The 19,777-nt window shown below is 39.8% G+C and overlaps 1 protein-coding gene across 10 annotated transcripts in view; it reads right to left on the bottom strand.

Moving 5' to 3' along the window:
* Nucleotides 1–19,308, bottom strand: part of ankrd26 (ankyrin repeat domain containing 26) — a 40,522-nt gene extending 21,214 nt beyond the window's left edge. For 4 of the 10 annotated variants that reach the window (XR_012593690.1, XM_074633979.1, XM_074633976.1 and 1 more), the window contains exons 1-12: nucleotides 8,772–10,976; nucleotides 8,408–8,579; nucleotides 6,557–6,618; nucleotides 6,378–6,477; nucleotides 6,049–6,153; nucleotides 4,372–4,439; nucleotides 4,217–4,286; nucleotides 4,081–4,125; nucleotides 3,293–3,559; nucleotides 2,380–2,481; nucleotides 2,228–2,298; nucleotides 5–955 (exon numbers count right to left, since the gene is read on the bottom strand). Coding sequence is in view for 9 of the 10 variants with exons in the window: in XM_074633979.1 (XP_074490080.1) it covers nucleotides 5–955; nucleotides 2,228–2,298; nucleotides 2,380–2,481; nucleotides 3,293–3,559; nucleotides 4,081–4,125; nucleotides 4,217–4,286; nucleotides 4,372–4,439; nucleotides 6,049–6,153; nucleotides 6,378–6,477; nucleotides 6,557–6,618; nucleotides 8,408–8,579; nucleotides 8,772–10,958 (4,200 nt within the window). In the remaining variant the exon portion in view is untranslated. The other 6 variants (XM_074633983.1, XM_074633980.1, XM_074633981.1 and 3 more) reach the window with 6 other exon arrangements.
* Between the last annotated feature and the right edge of the window lie 469 nt (nucleotides 19,309–19,777).

Consider the following 19,777-nt stretch of genomic DNA (forward strand, 5'->3'; position numbering starts at 1 on the left):
CTACCTCTTTCTGGAGTTGGGCCTTTTCTTTCTCCAAATCCAGGAAGACAACCTTCAGCATCCCTACCTCAAGTTTAAATCTTTCCATGTCCTCTTCCAGCTCTTCATCAGAAACACCTGGGACAGATGCTGAACGTCTGCTCAGTGAGGGGGGGCGAGACTTGGCGAATTCCTCGGGATCCTCTTCTGAACTCGCATTGTTTTTTTCAGCTCCATCTAGATTAGCAGCGTTGTCCTTGCAGATAAGGTCCAGATGTGTTTTCTGGAACGGCCCAAGTTTGGAGTCATCCTTTGAGAATGTGCTCCGGTCAACAACAGACATGCGTATGGTGTCATCAGCAAAAGATGTGGCAACGGGATCTATGCAGCTGTCTCTCTGTGCTGTGGCGAGTCGAGGAGAAGAAGACCTGCGCTCCTCCAGAAAATCATCAGCGAGTAGATACGGCTCTCGACACATGTTGCTCTCGCTAGCTGCGGGCTCGTAGACCTGCATCCCGCCCTCGCATAAGGAGTTGTCACTTGATTCTGTCGCCGAGTCGTCCGGTCCAGACTCCCTCTGCTCGGGGATGGTGAGAAGGACGGTGCTCCTCGCTCTCGCCGCGGGGCGCACAATGACTTCCCCTTCTTCTTCTTCATCACTTGACTCTTCTTCTGCAGATTCAGCCATGGCCTGTTCTTCTTCTTCTTCTTCTGCAGAACGCCTTGATTTCTGCAGTTCTCCAAACTTCTCTTTTAATTCACCGGCAACATTCTTGAAGGTGGATTTGACCTCCCTTTTCTCCACCTCCACCCAGAGCTTCTCGTAGCGATTCTCCCACGGGACGCCGCCGCCCCCTTCGCCTCTTTCTTCAGGACCGCGTTGATCTTTAAAGTCATTGTCCTTCTCTCCAGATGGACATGGGTTATTTAGATCTAACTCACATGTATCTACTGCATCATCATCATCATCTACCTCCTTTGATGGCATGGGCGAACGAGGAAAAACACAAAACAGACGAGACAAAAATACAAAAAACCATGTTTGGACTTTAAATAAAAAAACACAACTTTCAAATAAATACGGAGGCGTTTAAACATTGCTTTCATTTTAGCAAATTACATTATAGAAAAGACTCCAAAATTATATTTACAAGAATGTTATTTTGGATAAGTTACAACTTGTTTGGCAATAGCTTGTTACACTTCCAAACAGAACCTTTGATTTCTGGCACAGTAATGATTTGTTTTGCCAAAAGCCAGAAAAACAGATGTGGCTGTCATGCTCATAGAATTTGGAGCCGTGTCCCACAATAGAAAGTGCACATCTAAATGTTTTACCCAATTTTTCCCCCAATGGACCAACATAGTTACTTATACCTAGCCAAAACTACAAAAAAGGCCAGTCTTTGATCTCTGCTAAAATAATAAAAAATAAATCGGCACATTTGCCGACTCCCATGTTGATAAGTAAGTATTAATAGTATTAGTAGTAATAGTATTATAAGTATTAAATACTTGACAAATCTTGCTTTAAAGTTCCCACATTGTAAAAAGTGAGATTTTCAGGTTTAAGTGCTTTATAAATACTGTTAAACTATCAAAACGCTTAATATATGGAGAAATACACACAGCCCGTATTCAGAAATTGTGCCTTTGAAACAAGCCGTTAGGATTTCTGTCCGTTTGTGATGTCACAAATATACAATATTTAGACCATTACACGGTTTTAAACAAACATTCTACATGTGTCCCAGTTTATTTCCTGTTGCAGTGTATGTGAATGTCATCAGCTGACAGGAAGTAAACATGGACCCAAACTGTTGCCTAGCAACGCAATTCCGTTGTAATTCGATTGAAATGCACTAAAATGGAGCGTTTCAGACGAAGGGTAAATACAGGTATATTCAAGCAGACAGAACGAGGAAAAGTATGTGTTTTTTGAACATTAAAGCATGTAAACATGTTCTAGTAGAAACACAAAATACAAGTATGAACCTGAAAATGAGCACGATATGGGACCTTTAATTTACCTTTGATTAATCGCAATTAACTATAGACAATCATGCGATTAATCCCGATTAAATATTTAAATAGATTGACAGCCCTAATGTATATATGACTTGATGATGTATTTTAATTTCCATGTGACTGGGAAGCATGAATGGCGATGTTGTTTCTGGGACAAAAATGCCAGGAATAAAAGAACTAAGGATTGTGGCAGAGATGGTATATTCTGGGTATTTCTCACCTTTTGTTGCTGCTTGTCAGACTCTACGTTACTTTTTCTGTCTCCTGCCAACGGTGAGAGCTCAGAGGAACCTAAGGAGACAGAGAGTTGTTATCCAGAGCACGGGGCATGCGCACACAAATATCTGTGGGCATTTTTAAAGTGAGCCTTACCTGGTGTGACCGCTGCCTGGGGCTCAGCTATGCTTCGCAGCTGATTGTCTATTTTGGCTGTATTGCAAGAGGACGCCACGTTGTCTGGTTCCCAATCTGAATCTGAACGAGAGCCAAGTCAAAGAAGACAGAGCACAATGCTGTAATCATATCTTTTTTATCAAAGGTATATACTGTCCAGGGGTGGGAATCATGATACGATACTATCACGATACTTAAGTCACGATGCAACCTTATTGCAATTTCGCGATATGCCGAGTATTGTGATAAGATATATTGCGATATATTGCATTTTATTATGTTTTTTAACTACAAATTATGCAGTTTGTCAACATCTGTTTTATCTAATAAGATACAGTTTCCACTCTGTTCGTCTCACTTCAATAACTTTTATTGCAGCAAAATGGGAATGACAGTCAAGCAGACAGACTGACCAACACTGTCATAAAAGCACCTGAACAACTGAACTGTTTGTATTAGTCTACATGTAGTTCAACTTAACTGAATGCAAACTTGTGTGGACTTGACTACTGTACCATTACAGGTATTTTGAACAATGCAGCTTTCACAAAAAAAACAATGCAGTCCCTTCATCTCACTTCAATCATTTTTAGCAAAATGGGATCGTCAGTCAAGCAGACAGACTGACCAACACTGTCATAAAAACATAAATGTTGCATCATGCACCTGACTAACTGAACAGTTTGTATTAGAGTCGACATTGTATTTGCAATATTAATAATTTATATGATAAAAGATCAATACTTGACGTCCGTGAATCGATACAATATTGCCCCGCAAAATATTATGATACTATGCTGTATAGATTTTTTCCTCCGACCCTACAACGGTGTATACTGTATATATTTATATATGTGTGTGAAGAAGGGCAGAAGGGCTTAATATGCCTTACCTTCTTCACTCTCTGGTTTCTGAAGCACCATCTTCCTTGATCGAGGCTGCGGTTGGGGTTGGGGTTGAGGAGGTGTGCTGGGCAGAGTCTTGTTGGAGTTGAAGCTCCTCTGAGGTGTCAGGGGCGCTGCCGGAGCAATGTCTTCCTCCTGCTCTTTAACAGATGGATAGGAGCATTCTGGGAACTCCTCAAGTCCAGGGGAGGGCATTCTGCGGCCAGGCAGGGTTCTCTTACTGGTAGTACTGGCCGAGTCCCAGTCTGATGCGTCTGTGTCGTTAACACAATCAGTTGTAGGTCAATGAATGAATGAAATATGACATTGATGTTGCTGAGGGTGGGAGGTCAGTTTACATTGGGATAACCACAGAACCCGACAACACCAAACAATGGGAAAGATCAGGGAGAGGCTGGAACGCCGAATGCACTCCATAAAACGAGGAACTACAGCTACCGGTGTAAACAGTTCACCTTGTCTAATCGGATAGTTCATGTTCACTGACCTGCTTTTTTAGCTTCAAAAAGTGTGACGAAACATACAAAAATTAGTGAAGCCAGTGTTACAGAACATTTTAAACAAAAGCTTCAAAAGACAGCAGCTCCTAAGTATTTGAAAGTGAAGCTTTCATGACGTGGATACCGGGTGCTACTCTGTAGATATCAGACAGTTTACCAGCAGCGACACCGTGAAGGATGCATGTGCATTAGGTTTAGGGGCAGACAGAGGCATTAGATGAATGATCATTTAAGAAATATTCAAACAAAGTGGAGAATTCATTATTTCATCTTACCTTCAAGATCATCAACATCACCCAGACCGAGCTCTTCCATTACATCTGTGAAAGAGAAACAAAGCACCATGTTAAATACAAACCGTTTAAATTTTAGACCAACAGGAACCCCGATGCTCCGGGTTATTCTGTTTACCTGTCTTTCGTTCGATATCTCCTTCAAGTTTTCTCAAAACACGAAGTGGTTCCCATTTGGTTTTCTCAGTCTGGTAGAAAAGGAATAACATTGCTATTTGATCCAACAGATCAGAATTTATTTGACCTTCTTTGTCATTTAGTTGCCAAACATACCTCTTTCTGTTTACTGTCATCTTTATCTACACGTTCGGCTCTGTTTTTACCGTTACCGTCATTTCCAACTGCAAGAGAGAAGACATGCGTGTCGTGTTAGAGACACAATTAACTTCTTCTGTAAAACAAAGCAACATTCTGATGAAGCTGGATGAGTTTGCCAGAACATTGCACAAAGCATTCCCATGCAAATGAGCTCATGGTTAATTAGCATAAAGATACGTGGTTAGGCATCACACGGGCGTTTGGGAGGATTTCACATCAGGGGACCCGGGCCCGGATCAGAATACACTTGACCCCAAAGTCCAGTTCGTTTGATTAGGGTGAACGCGCTGTGTACTGCACTCAGGCACAGATCAGTCCACTTGAAAAGGTGGTTTGAGTACGGTTCATGTGAATTCGGGTACAGTTCGCATCGGGTGTGAAAGCCAGCTGTACCAAAACACGGAAGTGGACTGCTATTTAACGCAAGCAACGCTAGCAGTCAGCGAGTAGATTCGACATTTTTTCCTCCAAAATCTGCATATGCACGCAGCATGCGTCAATCTCATCCTCTGAACTGCACGGCTGTGGTTTGTAAAGCAGGAAGGCAGGCGAGAGGTTCCTTAAAATCTAAACAATAGCAGGCACTAGGGTGTTACTGATGTTCGTCTTTTACTTAGCTAATTTAATGGTCTGCCTCCGAAGAACGACAGAAAGAAACAACGGGGGTAAACAGAGGGTAGAGCCGGCATATTTTCACGTCGATCTCTGTGAAATGAGGGTTTATTTGGACCAAAACAGAGGTGGTGACTGTTGGAAAAGACTAATCAGGACAGTTTTGGTGAGTGTTGCGTGAATATATTGTGAGAATTTTAACACCTATCCCCGTAGCTAGGCTGGCATAATGCAAAGGTCAAAATAAACAAATGTCACCTAAATGATGACGCAAGTTTTTTTACATTTTACTGATGTGAAAGCTGAGCTGCAGGGGGAAGTGGAGAGGGAAGGAAATCGCCGTCTTAGGCGTGGTACGAATCGATCGTAACTTATATGAAAACACACGTAGACTCCTTGTTTCATTGGGACACAAGTTCAGCATCAGCCAAGAATGCTGATAAATGCTGCACTCATTTATTAATATCATACTGCTGAACTCTTAATCTCCCGAGCTCATCACTTTACCTTTATTATTTATTATATTTATTTATATATTTTAGTACTTCTCATTATTACATACTACATTCCTGTTTACACCTCTGTGTACATATATTACTTCTCATCATGCATATACGTACTATATCCTGTTTACATTCACTTTTCCCATCTGCACTATGTTATGCCTTACATTATCATTCTGCTTTTACATTTACTTGTGTGATTTCCCCTTTTATAGATATATATATTATGAGCATTTTTGAAGGAACCTGAGACCAAAGATTTTCATTTCCTATCACTGCTTTGCTGGAATTGACAAATGAGAAATAAAGAAAACCTTGAACCTTCATTTGAGCCAAAACCTACTGAAAGCAAGCGAGCTAAGAAAGAACCTGTGGCCCCACATTTGGGAAAATGGGGTTCAAGGGGGGGTAGCAGGCAGGGAGGAGTAGTGTATGCTGCATGCATTCTCTTATGGTGATCATGAGGTGATGGTTTACATGCTGTTCCTCAGACCTATATGAGTCAAGACATTCATACCCTCTCCCTGGCTGCCTCTGGACCTGCCTACACTCCTCCGAGGCTCTAGGACTGCCATCCTAGCGCCTCCTTGCCCTCTTAAAAAAGAGGGAATATAAAACAAGTCTACAAAAGAAATGTAACATATTGTTGGAAAGGCTGTTTTGATTATATTGCATTGTACATTCTACACCATATTTAGACAGAAAACAGGAAGCTCGAACCATTAATCACAGACAAATATAATCGTGCATTAAAACACTAAAGCACAGTTTTCTATGATTACGATTAAGTAAAGCATGAAATGGTGCCTGGAATGATTTCGAAAAAAAAAAAAAAAATAGACCTACTTTCTTTGACCTCTTCTTCAACGGTGGTTATCATTTCTCGATCCTGAGTATGCGAGCTTTGTTTCCCTTCATGTGGAATATTGGGGTTATCAGAGTGGGACTGAAAGAGAAAAAATCAATCTGTGAGAATCAGCGTGGCGAAACATCTGATTCTACGAGGTATTGTGTCTCTACTGTACCTCAGAGTCCCAGGAGTCCTGCTCTTCCTCTCCCTTCTCTAGTCCCAGCTCTGACAGGAAGTCTGTTTCAACAGATGCAGATTCATTATAACGATATAACTAAATACCAATGGTAGTTGCAGAGCAGTGCACGATGCATTGGATAGGAGCAGCAGATAAACTCTCTGGGTCTCCCACAATTTGATTTGATTTCAATTCATGTGGTGCTACAATTCAATTCAAAACAATTCTTGCTGCATCTCTACTGTATGACCACATTTGCAATAACATTGTTACTAAAGTTAAGGTCACATATTGTGCTCATTTTCAGGTCCATACTTGTATTTTGTGTTTCTAATAGAACATGTTTACCTGCTGTAATGTTAAAAAAAAAACAACACCTTTATTTTCCTCATACTGTCTGCCTGAATATGCCTGTATTTACCCTCTGTGTGAAATGCGCCGTTTTAGCTAATTTCAATGGAATTGCGTTGCTAGGCAACAGCTTGGGTCCATGTTTACTCCCTGTCAGCTGATGTCATTCACATACACCGCAACAGCAAATAAACTGGGACATATTTAGTATGTTTGGTGGTCTATATATTGTATATTTGTGACATCATAAAATGACAGAGATCCCGACAGCTTGTTTCAAAGGCAGTTTCTGAATGCAGGCTGTGTGTATCTCTCTGTGGATTGAGCGTTTCAATACTTTCACAGTATTTATATAGCACTTAACCATGCTTTAAAATAAAAAAAGACATGAAAATCTCACTTTTTACAATACGGGACCTTTGAATCAAAATCCCTGATAGAAAGTAACAATGACATGGTAGAATTTCTCCAATCAGAGGAAAAGATTACCAGTGTTTTTGACTGTTATTAAAACAAACTAAATCAAGGAGCAATGTGGACCAACCACAGCTTTTGTAAGGTTTTGTAGGGCTGGAACGATTCCTCGAGAAATTTGAATACTAAAAATCATCCAATGAGTTTCTTTTAATAATGTCAATATCAATTTTGAACTTAAAACACGTAAAACGTAAGGATTACTCCAAAAGTCCGTAATAGATTTGAATGAAATTTTTTGGAGGGGAGGGGTGTGGCACAATGAACAATCCATTCGATTTTGGTGGCGATCCGGATCATGATCCGGCTTCGGGAATTTTTTTTAATAACTCCGCTCAGCCTGTGCATTAACATCACAGGCTTTAAGACATGCGCAGTGTAACTGATGATGCGTTCATGACGCGTCACCCAGCTCTCTCCTTTTGCCAGCTTTCCTCATCAAACACAGTGACATTACAGTTTACTTCGACCAAGGCACACTTGGTGACTGTTGCAAAGAGTGATGACGACGCTTTAGTTGAGTGTTATTTTGTTTCTGACCACTTCCACTTAAGTAATTTTACAAAGCTCCGCTTTGCTGCTCCGCTATGCTGCTCCGCTATGCTGCTCTGCGACGTACAGCTGATCTCAACATAAACAAAAACACATGTGGATGATGGTGCAAGCTGAATGGCGGGGCGGGGGGCGCGCGACGTACATGAAACCTTTCTTGGCGGAGGTCTGCGCTCTCCGAGTGCACTTCTCGTTTATTCATTCATTCATTATTTGTTTTTGCATTTCAGAAAATGTTTTCTTTAAAACCCAGAATGTAATATTGCACTTAAATGCACTAAATGGGTTTAGTTTTGACAGATACTATTATATTTTGTGTATATTATTATTATTATATATTGTGTATATTATTATTATTATAATATTATTTTGAAAGACTGCCTGTAGACACTACCGGATGTGAGGTCGTAGTATTGTAAATACAGTTCATAGCATGTTCAGAACATCTGATAGAAATTATTTGCTCCTTACCTCTTTTCTTATCTTTAGAGACTTCTGCCTCAGGAACAGGTGAGGAGGCGTAAAGGAACTCTCCACTCTCTTTACGATCAGGTGGATCATTTTCATCTGAGACGTCTTCCTCCTCATCATCTCTCTCCTCCTCTTGGTCATTATCATCCTCATCCCCAGTGGAATCTTTTTTCTGTGTAAAAAAATAAAAAAATAAATGTTGATTAGTCATAATATGTACTTTAAAACCTACTTTAAACGAGTGCATGTGTCCACAAACGAAAAGCAAACTGGGAACAAGCATATGAAAACAAATCAGCCACACTACATCAGAAACTGCTACCCTACGAACTAAAAACTACCTCTTGTACTCCTGTTTTTTTACCTGCATGACAGACTCTTCAATGTTTCTTAGCTCTCGACTTCCCGCGCCTATGCTCTCTGCCTCATCAGGTGAGTCTAGATCAACGTCGTCAATGTCAGTCTGAGGTAACGCTTCATCAGACAACGTGTTCCCATCTGAATCATGGCGCTGACCAGCAGCGGGAGGGCTTGAAAGAATATTTTCCCTCGTCGGTTCTTCATTGAGGTCAGGAACAACGGCACTTCTATTTTCTAGTGGAACATATGCAGTTAATCTAGCCTCGTGTCCATCGACATCGTCAGACACTTTGACTGTGGCGCTGGTGAAATCGTACTGCAGCTTTTGGTCGTGGCTGTCAGAGTCCTCGCTTGTCTCATCGTCTTTGCTGGGATTGTCTTTCTGAACACCCGCCAGACTGTTATCCTCTGGGGACTCATCCTTCCCATCAATAACAGCTTGAGGAGCCTCTTCATCGTCTTCATCTCCCTCCAACTTCTTGTCCGTTGCACTCGTGGGTCTCGACTTGCTCGGCGTAGAGAGACGTGTCTTCAAGATGTTAACGCAGACTGCAACCTCATCATCTTTTCTCACCATTGTCTTCTGTTTTTCTGACTCACTTTTATCTTCATCATCCCAACTACTATCGTCGCCTTGATCATTCTCTGAGTCTAATTTTCCTCCATCATTATCTAGTATTTCCTCAGGTACTGGTGACACTGCAGGAGAGGGGTCATTGGATTCTTTATCAACACTTTCTTTATCTTCTTCTTGCCAAGACTGCTGCTCTCCAGTCTGGTTTGCTGTTCCAATATTTGTTTTAGAAACTGGTGACTGCACGTCACCTTTAGTGAAGGAGCCATTATCATTTTGATCATTATTTTCAGAAGAAGAATCCCACTCTGATTCATCTACTGCTGCTTTTGCTGGTCTGTTTTTGGACTGAGGAGTTGAACATAACCTCGAAGAGGTCACTGGTTCATCCATCACTGGCTGACGTGAGACACATTTTGGAGATGGTACCACTGGTGATGAAGAATCCCATGAGGTATCCCGGTGGTCTTCATTTGGTTGCGGTAATGTGCATTTTGAATGCAGTGTTGCTGCTTCTGGCTGTAAATCTGATGCTTGGACATCACTTTTCTGATCAAGCGTCTCCTTGTTTACCTCATCTTCTTTGGGTAGGTCAGCGTCGCTGTCCTCTAATGAGGAGCCCCACGAGGATCTGCGTTTCCCCTCTTTGAGCGCTTCTTTGTTTGATGCGGCATCAGAGGAACCGTCTGCGTTTTCAACTCCGTCCTCAGGCGCCAAATTTTTTCTATTAGCCAGTACCGTGTCGCGACCAAATCCTCCCGTTTGATTATCCTCTTCATCAGCACCGTCATTGCTTGCTGCGTCGCCGCTGTTTTGTTTATTGCTCCAGGAGTCATCGTCGTCATCCTTTTCCACTTCTCGCTCAAACTCTTCCTCCTTAACTGCAGTAGGTGAACAAGTTCCCGTGTGATGTCTGGGTGACGATGTGCATTCCTTCCCGAGGCTGTCATCTTCATCAGAAAATTTGGATTCTACCCTGATGGCTGACACGACGCAATCCTCCTCTACGTCTAAAGTTGCTGGCATTGCATAGCTTGCTGTTCCAGCTGGGCAGTCGTTTTTTTGAGTCTCTGTTTTGGCATCTTTCTCTGCTGCATCTACACTCTCACCTACAATACCGGGGCTAGTTTCACCGCTGTAAGAAATGTCAGCACCAGGTATGTTTTGAGCATCGGCACTGTCAATAATCTTAAGGGCGTCAGTAACACAGGGTTTTTGTATATCTTCAAATTCAGCCGTGTTGGCCTCGACAGAAGCCACACATTTGTCACTGTCCTCCTCCTCACATTCATTCTCTTCTTCATCCTCTTCCCCATCTTCCTCTTCACTTTCTTCATCATCATCTTCATCATCATCGTTGTCGTCGTCGTCGTCGTCCTCCTCTTCTTCTTCTTCGTCATCCTCCTCATCTTCATCATCATCTTCTTCTTCATCATCTTCCTCCTCCTCTTCTTCTTCCTCCTCCTCAGAATCCTCAGCTTCTGGGCTTTCCTCTTGAGAGTCTGTTCTTGCTTTACTACTTGAAGGCTGCTCTGAGTCTGCTTTGCTTTTCTGCTCGTCGGCTGCTTGTTTTAAGCATTTGGGGGGAAAAAATAGAAGGAGAGGAAAAAAGGTCATAAAAATGCAAGTGGCAACACAAACGTTTTACCTTTCTGTAGCTTGGAAGAGGGGTAGAGGTCATCTGGGGTGCTTTGGAAAGGAAGGAAACGGGAGAGGGATCTACTGGGAGCTGCAGAGCTCTGCTGGACGGTAAAGCCTTTGGGAGGGATGGAAGTCGCTGGACTCTATTCTCATTCTCCGGCTCAGACTCCGTACCGCTCAAAGATCTGTCAGGCAGTGCGGAAGCTACAGGGCAGGGCAGGGATAAAAGATTACTTCTAAAAACCACAAGCTATGGAGGGACACTAACATGTGAATAAGGCCAAAGATTCACAGTACCTTCTCCTCTTTTAGATGCAATCATTTTCCTTAGGTTGAGCTTCTGTGGTTTCTGAAAGACAGCATATCATAACATTAAGGCCAGAATGAAATTTAGGGAAAAACACACTTTTCAAGAAAAAAAAGAGTAGCACCAACCTTTTCGATTAAAACCGATCCATCGTCATCTTCTGATGAAGCCCATTCATCTGCAGCACTTTTTGAAACTCTGAGGAGGGAAGAAGAATGGTTTGAGCCAGGAAGTAAATTGTAAGTCTTGTTCATGACTCCCTTGTAAAAAAAAGATGCTGAATCTCAATGAGAACTAGTACTAGAAAAATAAAGATTATGGGGAGACACCCCAGATGAATAGAGTCTATTTTAACTATTAGATATCACCATGAAACTTCCCCTGTTGATTGCTTACATTAGGCAGTTCTTTTTTGTCTTACAAGTTTTCTGAAATGTCATGATTAAATATGGAAATGAGGCATTATCTTATTAAATATTATATTAATTTGCATAAATTTCCGGACCAGAAACCTGAACGTTGGATAAAGCCAGGTTCAAAATTATTGTTTCATTTCATATTAGAGTCAATGGTTTTTAAAGAAGAGATTCTGAATATCTCTTTTTATCACTCCATAAAGTCATAATTTTTGGGAATAAAATGTTCAATAAATCGAGCTATAAATGATATAAAACCCCTATAAAAACATTCAGAATAAAGTTAAGGACGAAACTGGAAAATCTGGTGTATAGAAGTGCTACTGAAGTGGACACTTCTGGCTCATTTTGAGATACCTACATATGCAAGACACTACAGGTGAATAAGGTAAAACATTTAAACTAATAGATATCACCATGAAACTTCTCCAGTTGATTATTTTAATTAAGACAATCATTTTTTTGTATTACAAGTTTTTTGAAATTGTATGTTTAAATATGCAAATGAGGCATTATGTAATGGTAACTTTTGTAGAATTTAGGAGAAATCTACAGACCCAAATAGACAAAGTAGTAAAAATAAACACCTAAATGTGTATTTTGGATGTTTTCTTGTTATGGAAACAAAAAAAGCCCAAAATCTCAAAATATTTTGCCTGTAGCGTCTCGCATTTAATAAAAAAAATATACATAAAAAAAAGTTACAGATCACATAAGAAGAAAATTGTGCTCACCGACTTAGTGACTCCGACTGAGAATTATCTTCAAAATCTGCAACAAAGCAGAGGAGCTTAATTTCAGCCTCAATTGAATCAATTTTAGAAAGGCACATGTCATATTTTAATATCAAAACTGTCAAATAGCGATATCTTGAGAGCATCTAAGTCTTAAGAAGCAGAAAAGGCATGGCGCACAAAGCACTACAAATCTAAGCAGCATGAAAAAGTGCATTTTCTGAAAACAGGAGAAGGTTGAGTATCCATCCTTAGAAACTGTTAATGATCTTTACTGGCACAAACTGACAGCTTTTGCTAACAAAGTTCATCTAAGCAAAGTTAATACCTCCCCCTGCTTCATTTGTTCCATGCTCTAGATCCAGTCAAGAGGGTAATGCATGAGGAATAAATAAAATAATCAAAGTCAATAATGAATAGACACAATAATAATATCCTAACACCACTTTCATTCACTATTATGTGATGAAAACATCTCTCCCTACCATCTTTGTCAGTGGCTGGTCCTCCCAAAGAGAAGCCTGCTTCAACATCTTGAGAAGGACTGCCCAGCAGTGTTTTCTGCTTCTTTTTGCTCGGACCTTGATGTGAGGGCCCGTCATTCCTCTGGGTACTGTGCTCAATGATCAGGAGGGAACAACTACAAGAGAGTCAAGACAGGGAAAATGTCATAACAAGAAAAAAAAATAAGTGTTTCCTAATGAATAAACAAATGAAATGGGCTTTGGTTGATTGTTCCTGTTCTGTGTTCCACTCACACACCACAACTACATACATTACAGAAGACAGACCACTGTAGGAACATATGTGCAAAGAAAAGAAGCTCAGCTTACGGATGATGCCCATTCATCACCGCGTAGTCATCAGCTGACCATCCTTTGGTATCCTTTAGTGTGATATCTGCGTTGTACCGCAAGAGCAGCCGCAACATATTGATTTGTCCATTGCCAGCAGCGATCATTAGTGGGGACCTGGAGGTAAAATCCATGATAGCAACATGACCAACTGTAAACAATGAATTCAGCAGCATTAAGGCCCTGTTTACACCTGGCATTAACATGCGTCTTGGGTGATCTGATTACAGGTTGACAGCTCTAAGTACATCAGTTCACACCTGCCGTTAGAGTGCGTCTCGACTGACCGCTTGTGAACAAATCTCAATTACCTGCACTATATGCAAATAAACACTTAGCCTTCATCATGTCTGTTTTCAAATGCACTTCCCGTGCCTAGTCTGCCGGAATTTGCCAAGATGTTTCACGTAATATATATCTCTATGGGCTTTTCAAAATTTTCAGACATCACGGACATAGCCAGCTAAAGCGACTTGAGAACCAACTTGACATGAGAAAAAGGAAGAACAAAAGGAGAGCTGTGGCTCTGATGATGTATTTTCTGTTCTTTTATGCTACGTCCTTGTCGAGGACGCATCAGGACACATTAGCATTTACACTACAAAAGATGTGGTCACAGACGTGTGAAAGTGGTTTGAGTGTTCGGATCACAGTTCATCTCGGTTGTCGTTTACACTTGTATTTAGCGCTGTCCACTTGTGATCCGATCGCCCAAGACGTTTGTTAAAGCCAGGTGTAAACACTGTCAAAGATTATTGGACGCGTTTCGCAAATGTGTCATTGTTTAGTACTGACCTTTGGGCTTGGTCCATAAAATTCACACCAGCGCCCTCCTTGAGGAGAAACTCAGCCATCTCGATATGGTCCTCACGGACTGACACGGTCAGGGGTGTGAATCCCTCCTAAAAATTAGATCACAGTCAACAACCTCATTCATTAGACAGGTTTCATAAGAACAGCAGTACCTCATTATACACCGAGTATCAGATATCATTTAATATCCTTCTTTATTTATAAGATTTTTACTGTAGCCTACAGACAGACGTCACTGAAAGCATCACATGTAGATAAGCACAATACATCTTTCTCTAAGAAAACATTTTACTTTTCATAAACTAAAACTTTCCATGATGGCTCTGGTCTATTTTGACATGCCGTGCCATGCCTGGTGTTGTGCACGATACCATTTGTTGTGAAAACCATCAGACACTAAGAGGTCCTCCTCTCTTGGCCATATTTGGTTATTGCAATAAAGACTGTTATTATGATATATGAGCTGTGACGGCATGATAACTGTTATTACTTTATTATATATTGAGATACAGGAGTATGCCAAATATTGTCCCACCGCTGGATCTACTCACAATTCAAATAAATTTGGTAACATGAATCCAGGTCTGTATTATCTGAAGATCGCCCTGATGTTTGGCCTGAGGCTAAGAATTTGTACTGTGGTAGATAGAAAGACAGAATCACCTTATTTTGTGCATTGATGTCAGCCTCATGCTCCAGCAGCAGAGCAGCAGTGGGAATGGACGGGATGTTTGCTGTTAAATGCAGGGCTGTATTGCCATTGATGTCCACTAGGTTAGGCTCAGCATGGTTCTCCAGCAGTGTGGTCAGACAGCGTTCGTGCTGGCCCTGCACTGCCTGATAAAGAGGAAAATTAACATGATTGCAGAGGTCAGAGAAAGGCTTGAAACAATGTACGAGGAAAGAAGCCAACAATGATCATCATCACAATTATATTCAACATTAAATGAAGAATCAGTCGGTGGTGGAGTCTCATCATCCAGGATTACCTTCATTAAGGCGGATCTGTTTTGATTGTCACATAGGTTAAGCTTGGCTTTGCTCTCGACGAGGAACTGCACCACCTCGACATGTCCACTGGCGCAGGCAATATGAAGTGCAGTTCTGTAATAGGGAAGGAGAGAGTTTCTCATATACAAGCATTATTGTTCTTACTAAAAAAACTTCCACTGACCTTGACAAGGATGTTATAGCTATTCTTAACATAGGCCTTACTTAACTAGTTCTTCTATCCAAGAACATGTTGTTTTAAAAGTTCTATTATGTTACTGAGGTGCCGAACATGATGAGATACATATATATATATATATATATATCTATCAATGATGATATATCACAAGCCATTCTGTAAATTGTCTGAAGTACTATCCGTACACTACTCACCACAGTAACTTCTGACACACACTAATTGTGAAAGGTAACTAGATCCTACCTTGAAACATAAGTAGAAAAGAAGCAACGGGGTGTCATTTACATTTTATTTGGTGCTTAAAACAGCTGGTAGTTTACTGTAAACAGTAAATACTGGACATTGTCTGGACATCCCAGCTCTACTATACAAACGTTATTCCACAATATACTAAATAATATACCCTAGAGCTGAACTTTTTTTTTTAAATGTGCTTTGTTATGTCAAAAGCATAAGAAAGAGGTCCATCGATGTCCAAAGCGCTATATAAATGCAAGTCCATCTGCATGGATGCATTCATTCCAAAATAGAATATTTTCTGTCATTCAGTGATATGGAGAAAGTCATACATGCTTTAATTTTTTCCAAACTGGATTACTGTAATTCCTTGTATTCCTGCCTCAGTCAGAAGCAACTTTCAAGACTACAACTGGTTCAGAATTCTGCTGCCAGGCTTCTAATGGGCATTAATAAAAGGGAGCACATTACACCAGTCCTGGCATCATTGCACTGGCTTCCCCTACAATTTAGAATACATTTTAAAATTGTATTACTCAGTTTTAAAGCACAACTTGGTCTGACCCCAGAATACATATTGGATCTCTTAACACCCTATACGCCTGTGCGTGGTCTGAGATCATCTGATCAACTACTTCTTGCTGTTCCCAGGTCCAATTTTGTGACAAGAGGCGATCAGGCTTTTGCTGTCAGGGCTCCCAAACTCTGGAATGCACTTCCTACAGAGATACAATCATCTAACTCTGTATCCACTTTTAAAAAACTTTTGAAAACACATTTTTTTAGCATAGCATTCCTATAATTAGAAGGGTATAAACATATGTATGTACACATCCGTTTCTGGACGCATGTGTACATTTATACACATTTATGTATATATATGCTGTATATTTGTTTTATGAACTTGTCCTACCATTTGACCACTTCTATTATTATTGATATGTTCTGTGATGTTCTGTTTTAGCAGTTACCATATCTTTTACTTTATTTATCTGCTTTTAATGTCTTGTGAAGCACTTTGTAACATCTGTTTTGAGAAGTGCTATATAAATACATTTATTATTATTATTATTATTTGATGTGTTTAACATATAAATCCTGTAACAATATCCTTTAACTTTTAGTCAAGATTTGTGGAAAGAGAATATATACAGATGAAACAGTGGGAAAAAAGAGGCTCCAAAATAATATGTAAGAGTATAAGACAGATAAAGAGATCATGACTGCACTAAGCTCTGCATGTGGACTGCATTACTAAGGTATATTGTAGACAGCAATGAATCCACTATCAAGGATGTGACAACAAGTGCTTGTTTCAATCCCACTCACCTGTTCTCCTTGTCAAGTTGATTGATATCATTCTTTTTAGCCAGCTGCTTCAGCTTTGCCAGATCCCCCACCGAGGCAGCCTTGTGAACCTTCCCGAGGTCCTTCTCCTTCAGTTCATATCCGACAGAAAGCACACTCCCGTTGTCAGGAGTACTGGACGACGGGTGTTTCTTTCTCTTAGTAAAGCTGAATATCTTCTTCATCGTGCACCACAGCACAACATTGCATTGCTTTTTGCACCGTCACTAGCTGCCTCTCATCAGGTGCTGGAGGATCAGGATCATCACCACAGGCGGCTCTGCCATCCCTGGAAATAAGACGTGCAAAGCGGATTAGAAGCACCGTAACACCGTGCTGAAGGAACACTGCGGTTGTTTCTCTGCATATAAGATATAGCGTTAACTAAGTTACCGCAAATCCTCACACGCATAAACGGCATAGTAATCAACTGCATATATAACTATATATATATATATAGAGAGATAATAAGCATTCGTATCTAGGCAACAGTAAAAACACAGCTGTCATGCAGGTAAATGCTAACTGCAGCTACATGAACCGTTTTCATCACCATACCTTTAAGCCAGCATGTCCTCTGCGTTATTTAGCACTAATGCATGTTATAACGTTTCATTAGGACTATTTTGATGCGCGATTACAGACCCGGGCACATTAACATTACTCAGCTCAGCGTTGTTTACATGAACGTTATGTTAGCGTTATATCTTGTGGCTTGTTACCATGGTAACTGACTGGGATGCTAACGTAGCTCTAGAGCTGGTTCAGCAAGCTTTACTATCTAAAGAGACATTTTAGGCAAAAAATAAAGAAATAAAAAATCATAATAAAGAATAAGTCATAATGTTATGAGAATAAAGTCATAATATTACGAGAATAATAACTTTACGAGAAAAAGAAAAAATAACACATAAAATTACTACTTTATAATATTATGACTTTATTTTCATTATATTACTTTTTTCTTGTAAACATATGACTTTATTCCCGTAATATTATGACTTTATTCTCGTAATATTATGACTTTATTCTCGTAATATTATGACTTTATTCTCGTAATATCACGACTTTGTTCTCGTAATATTATGACTTTATTCCCATAATATTATGACTTTATTCTCGTAATATTACGACTTTATTCCTGTAATATTATGACTTTATTCTCGTAATATCACGACTTTATTCCCGTAATATTATGACTTTATCCTCGTAATATTATGACTTTATTCTCGTAATATCACGACTTTATTCCCGTAATATTACGACTTTATTCTCGTAATATTACGACTTTATTCCCGTAATATTATGACTTTATTCCCATAATATTATGACTTTATCCTCGTAATATTATGACTTTATTCTCGTACTATCACAACTTTATTCTCGTAATATTATGACTTTATTCTCGTACTATCATAACTTTATTCTCGTAATATTATGACTTTATTCTCGTAATCTCAAGATTTATTTTTTTTCCTCAACCGTCTCACCATAGATCTACAACAATGATAAACAAATGAAAATGTAAACAAAAAAACTGTTATTTATTTCCATTATTAAAAGTCCACAGGGAGCCACTGGAGAGGAGCTAAAGAGCCGCATGTGGCTCCGGAACTTCAGGTTGCTGACCCCTGGACTAGAGGTTATCCAATTTGTTGACAACTCTACAAAACAAATGCTTTTTGTAATGCTATTATACAACACACACTGCCAACTACATCTACTACTATCACATAACAAGAAAAAAGGTCAGTTTAAAACACTATGCTTCTGGGAGAGAGGAGGATGATGGCTAAGCTGTCATCCATGATGGAGAATGAAAAAGAAAAACGCTCAGGTTTTTGGTCAGACTAAACGATGCTTATTTTCTGGAGTATTTGTTGCCTAGCAACCCAGCCTCAGTTGTGGCTCCGTGCTGCGCCTCCCACGTCGTCACTTCACAACAAATGATGCAAAACCGCCACATTTAAACTGGATTAGTAGCTAGAGAGAGGAGCACATCTAACATTAACACTGTCTCTACAGCTGCAGCAAAGTTGTAAGACTCTGTTCGGTTACTAAGACACTTGTTCTTCCAACAAGCAGTTGCTAAAGTGAAACCAACTTAACCCTGCTAACTCGATGCTAATTTGGCTAAGAATCAAAGCAGAGATGGGAATTAGCTTCCTCACAACGAAAACAAATGAGGTATGTGGGGGTTATACTACTCTAATTCTAGCAAGCATGTGTGTGATTAATGTTAATGAACTTCTAGTATATTAAGTCAAACACTAACCTGTTGATTGTCGGAGTCAGACCTCTATCTATCACAGAGCTAAAGCTAAACTCAGTGTGCTCAGAGCAGCATGCTGGCTGTTTGGTTTTCAAGGAACCAATCAGAGAGGAGTTCTTCTTCTTCTTCTTCTTTGGTGTTTATTGGCGGTTGGCAAACCAGCTTAGAGGTGCATTACCGCCATGTAGTTGAGTGTGGAACAGTAGAGTGGCAGGAAAAAAATATAACAATAATAATAATAAAATAAATAAAAACCAAAAAATATATAAAATACAAATTAATAATTATTAATAATAATAATAATACTAATAATAATTAAATTCTCTCCATTATTCCTGTTGCCCTTAAGTAATTAATTAGAAGATTGTGTACTTTCTTAGATGTCTTTCCTAGCAGATTGTTTCCATCATCTACTCCTGATAGCAATTCCCTTCTTTCTTTGTCATATTTTTTTATTTTATTTCAAAATTACAGTATTCATAGTAACAGCAGAAAACATTAAAAACATTTATATACAGAAGAAGCATAGCAAAAAACATAAACAAAGAGCTGTGCCAAACATAAAAGGACAACAGAAATGAAACAAAACCAACATAAAATAAAATTAAAAAAACACAATAAAATAA

Source organism: Sebastes fasciatus, chromosome 4 (genome assembly GCF_043250625.1).
Source record: "Sebastes fasciatus isolate fSebFas1 chromosome 4, fSebFas1.pri, whole genome shotgun sequence".
In the NCBI taxonomy this organism is placed as follows: domain Eukaryota; kingdom Metazoa; phylum Chordata; class Actinopteri; order Perciformes; family Sebastidae; genus Sebastes; species Sebastes fasciatus.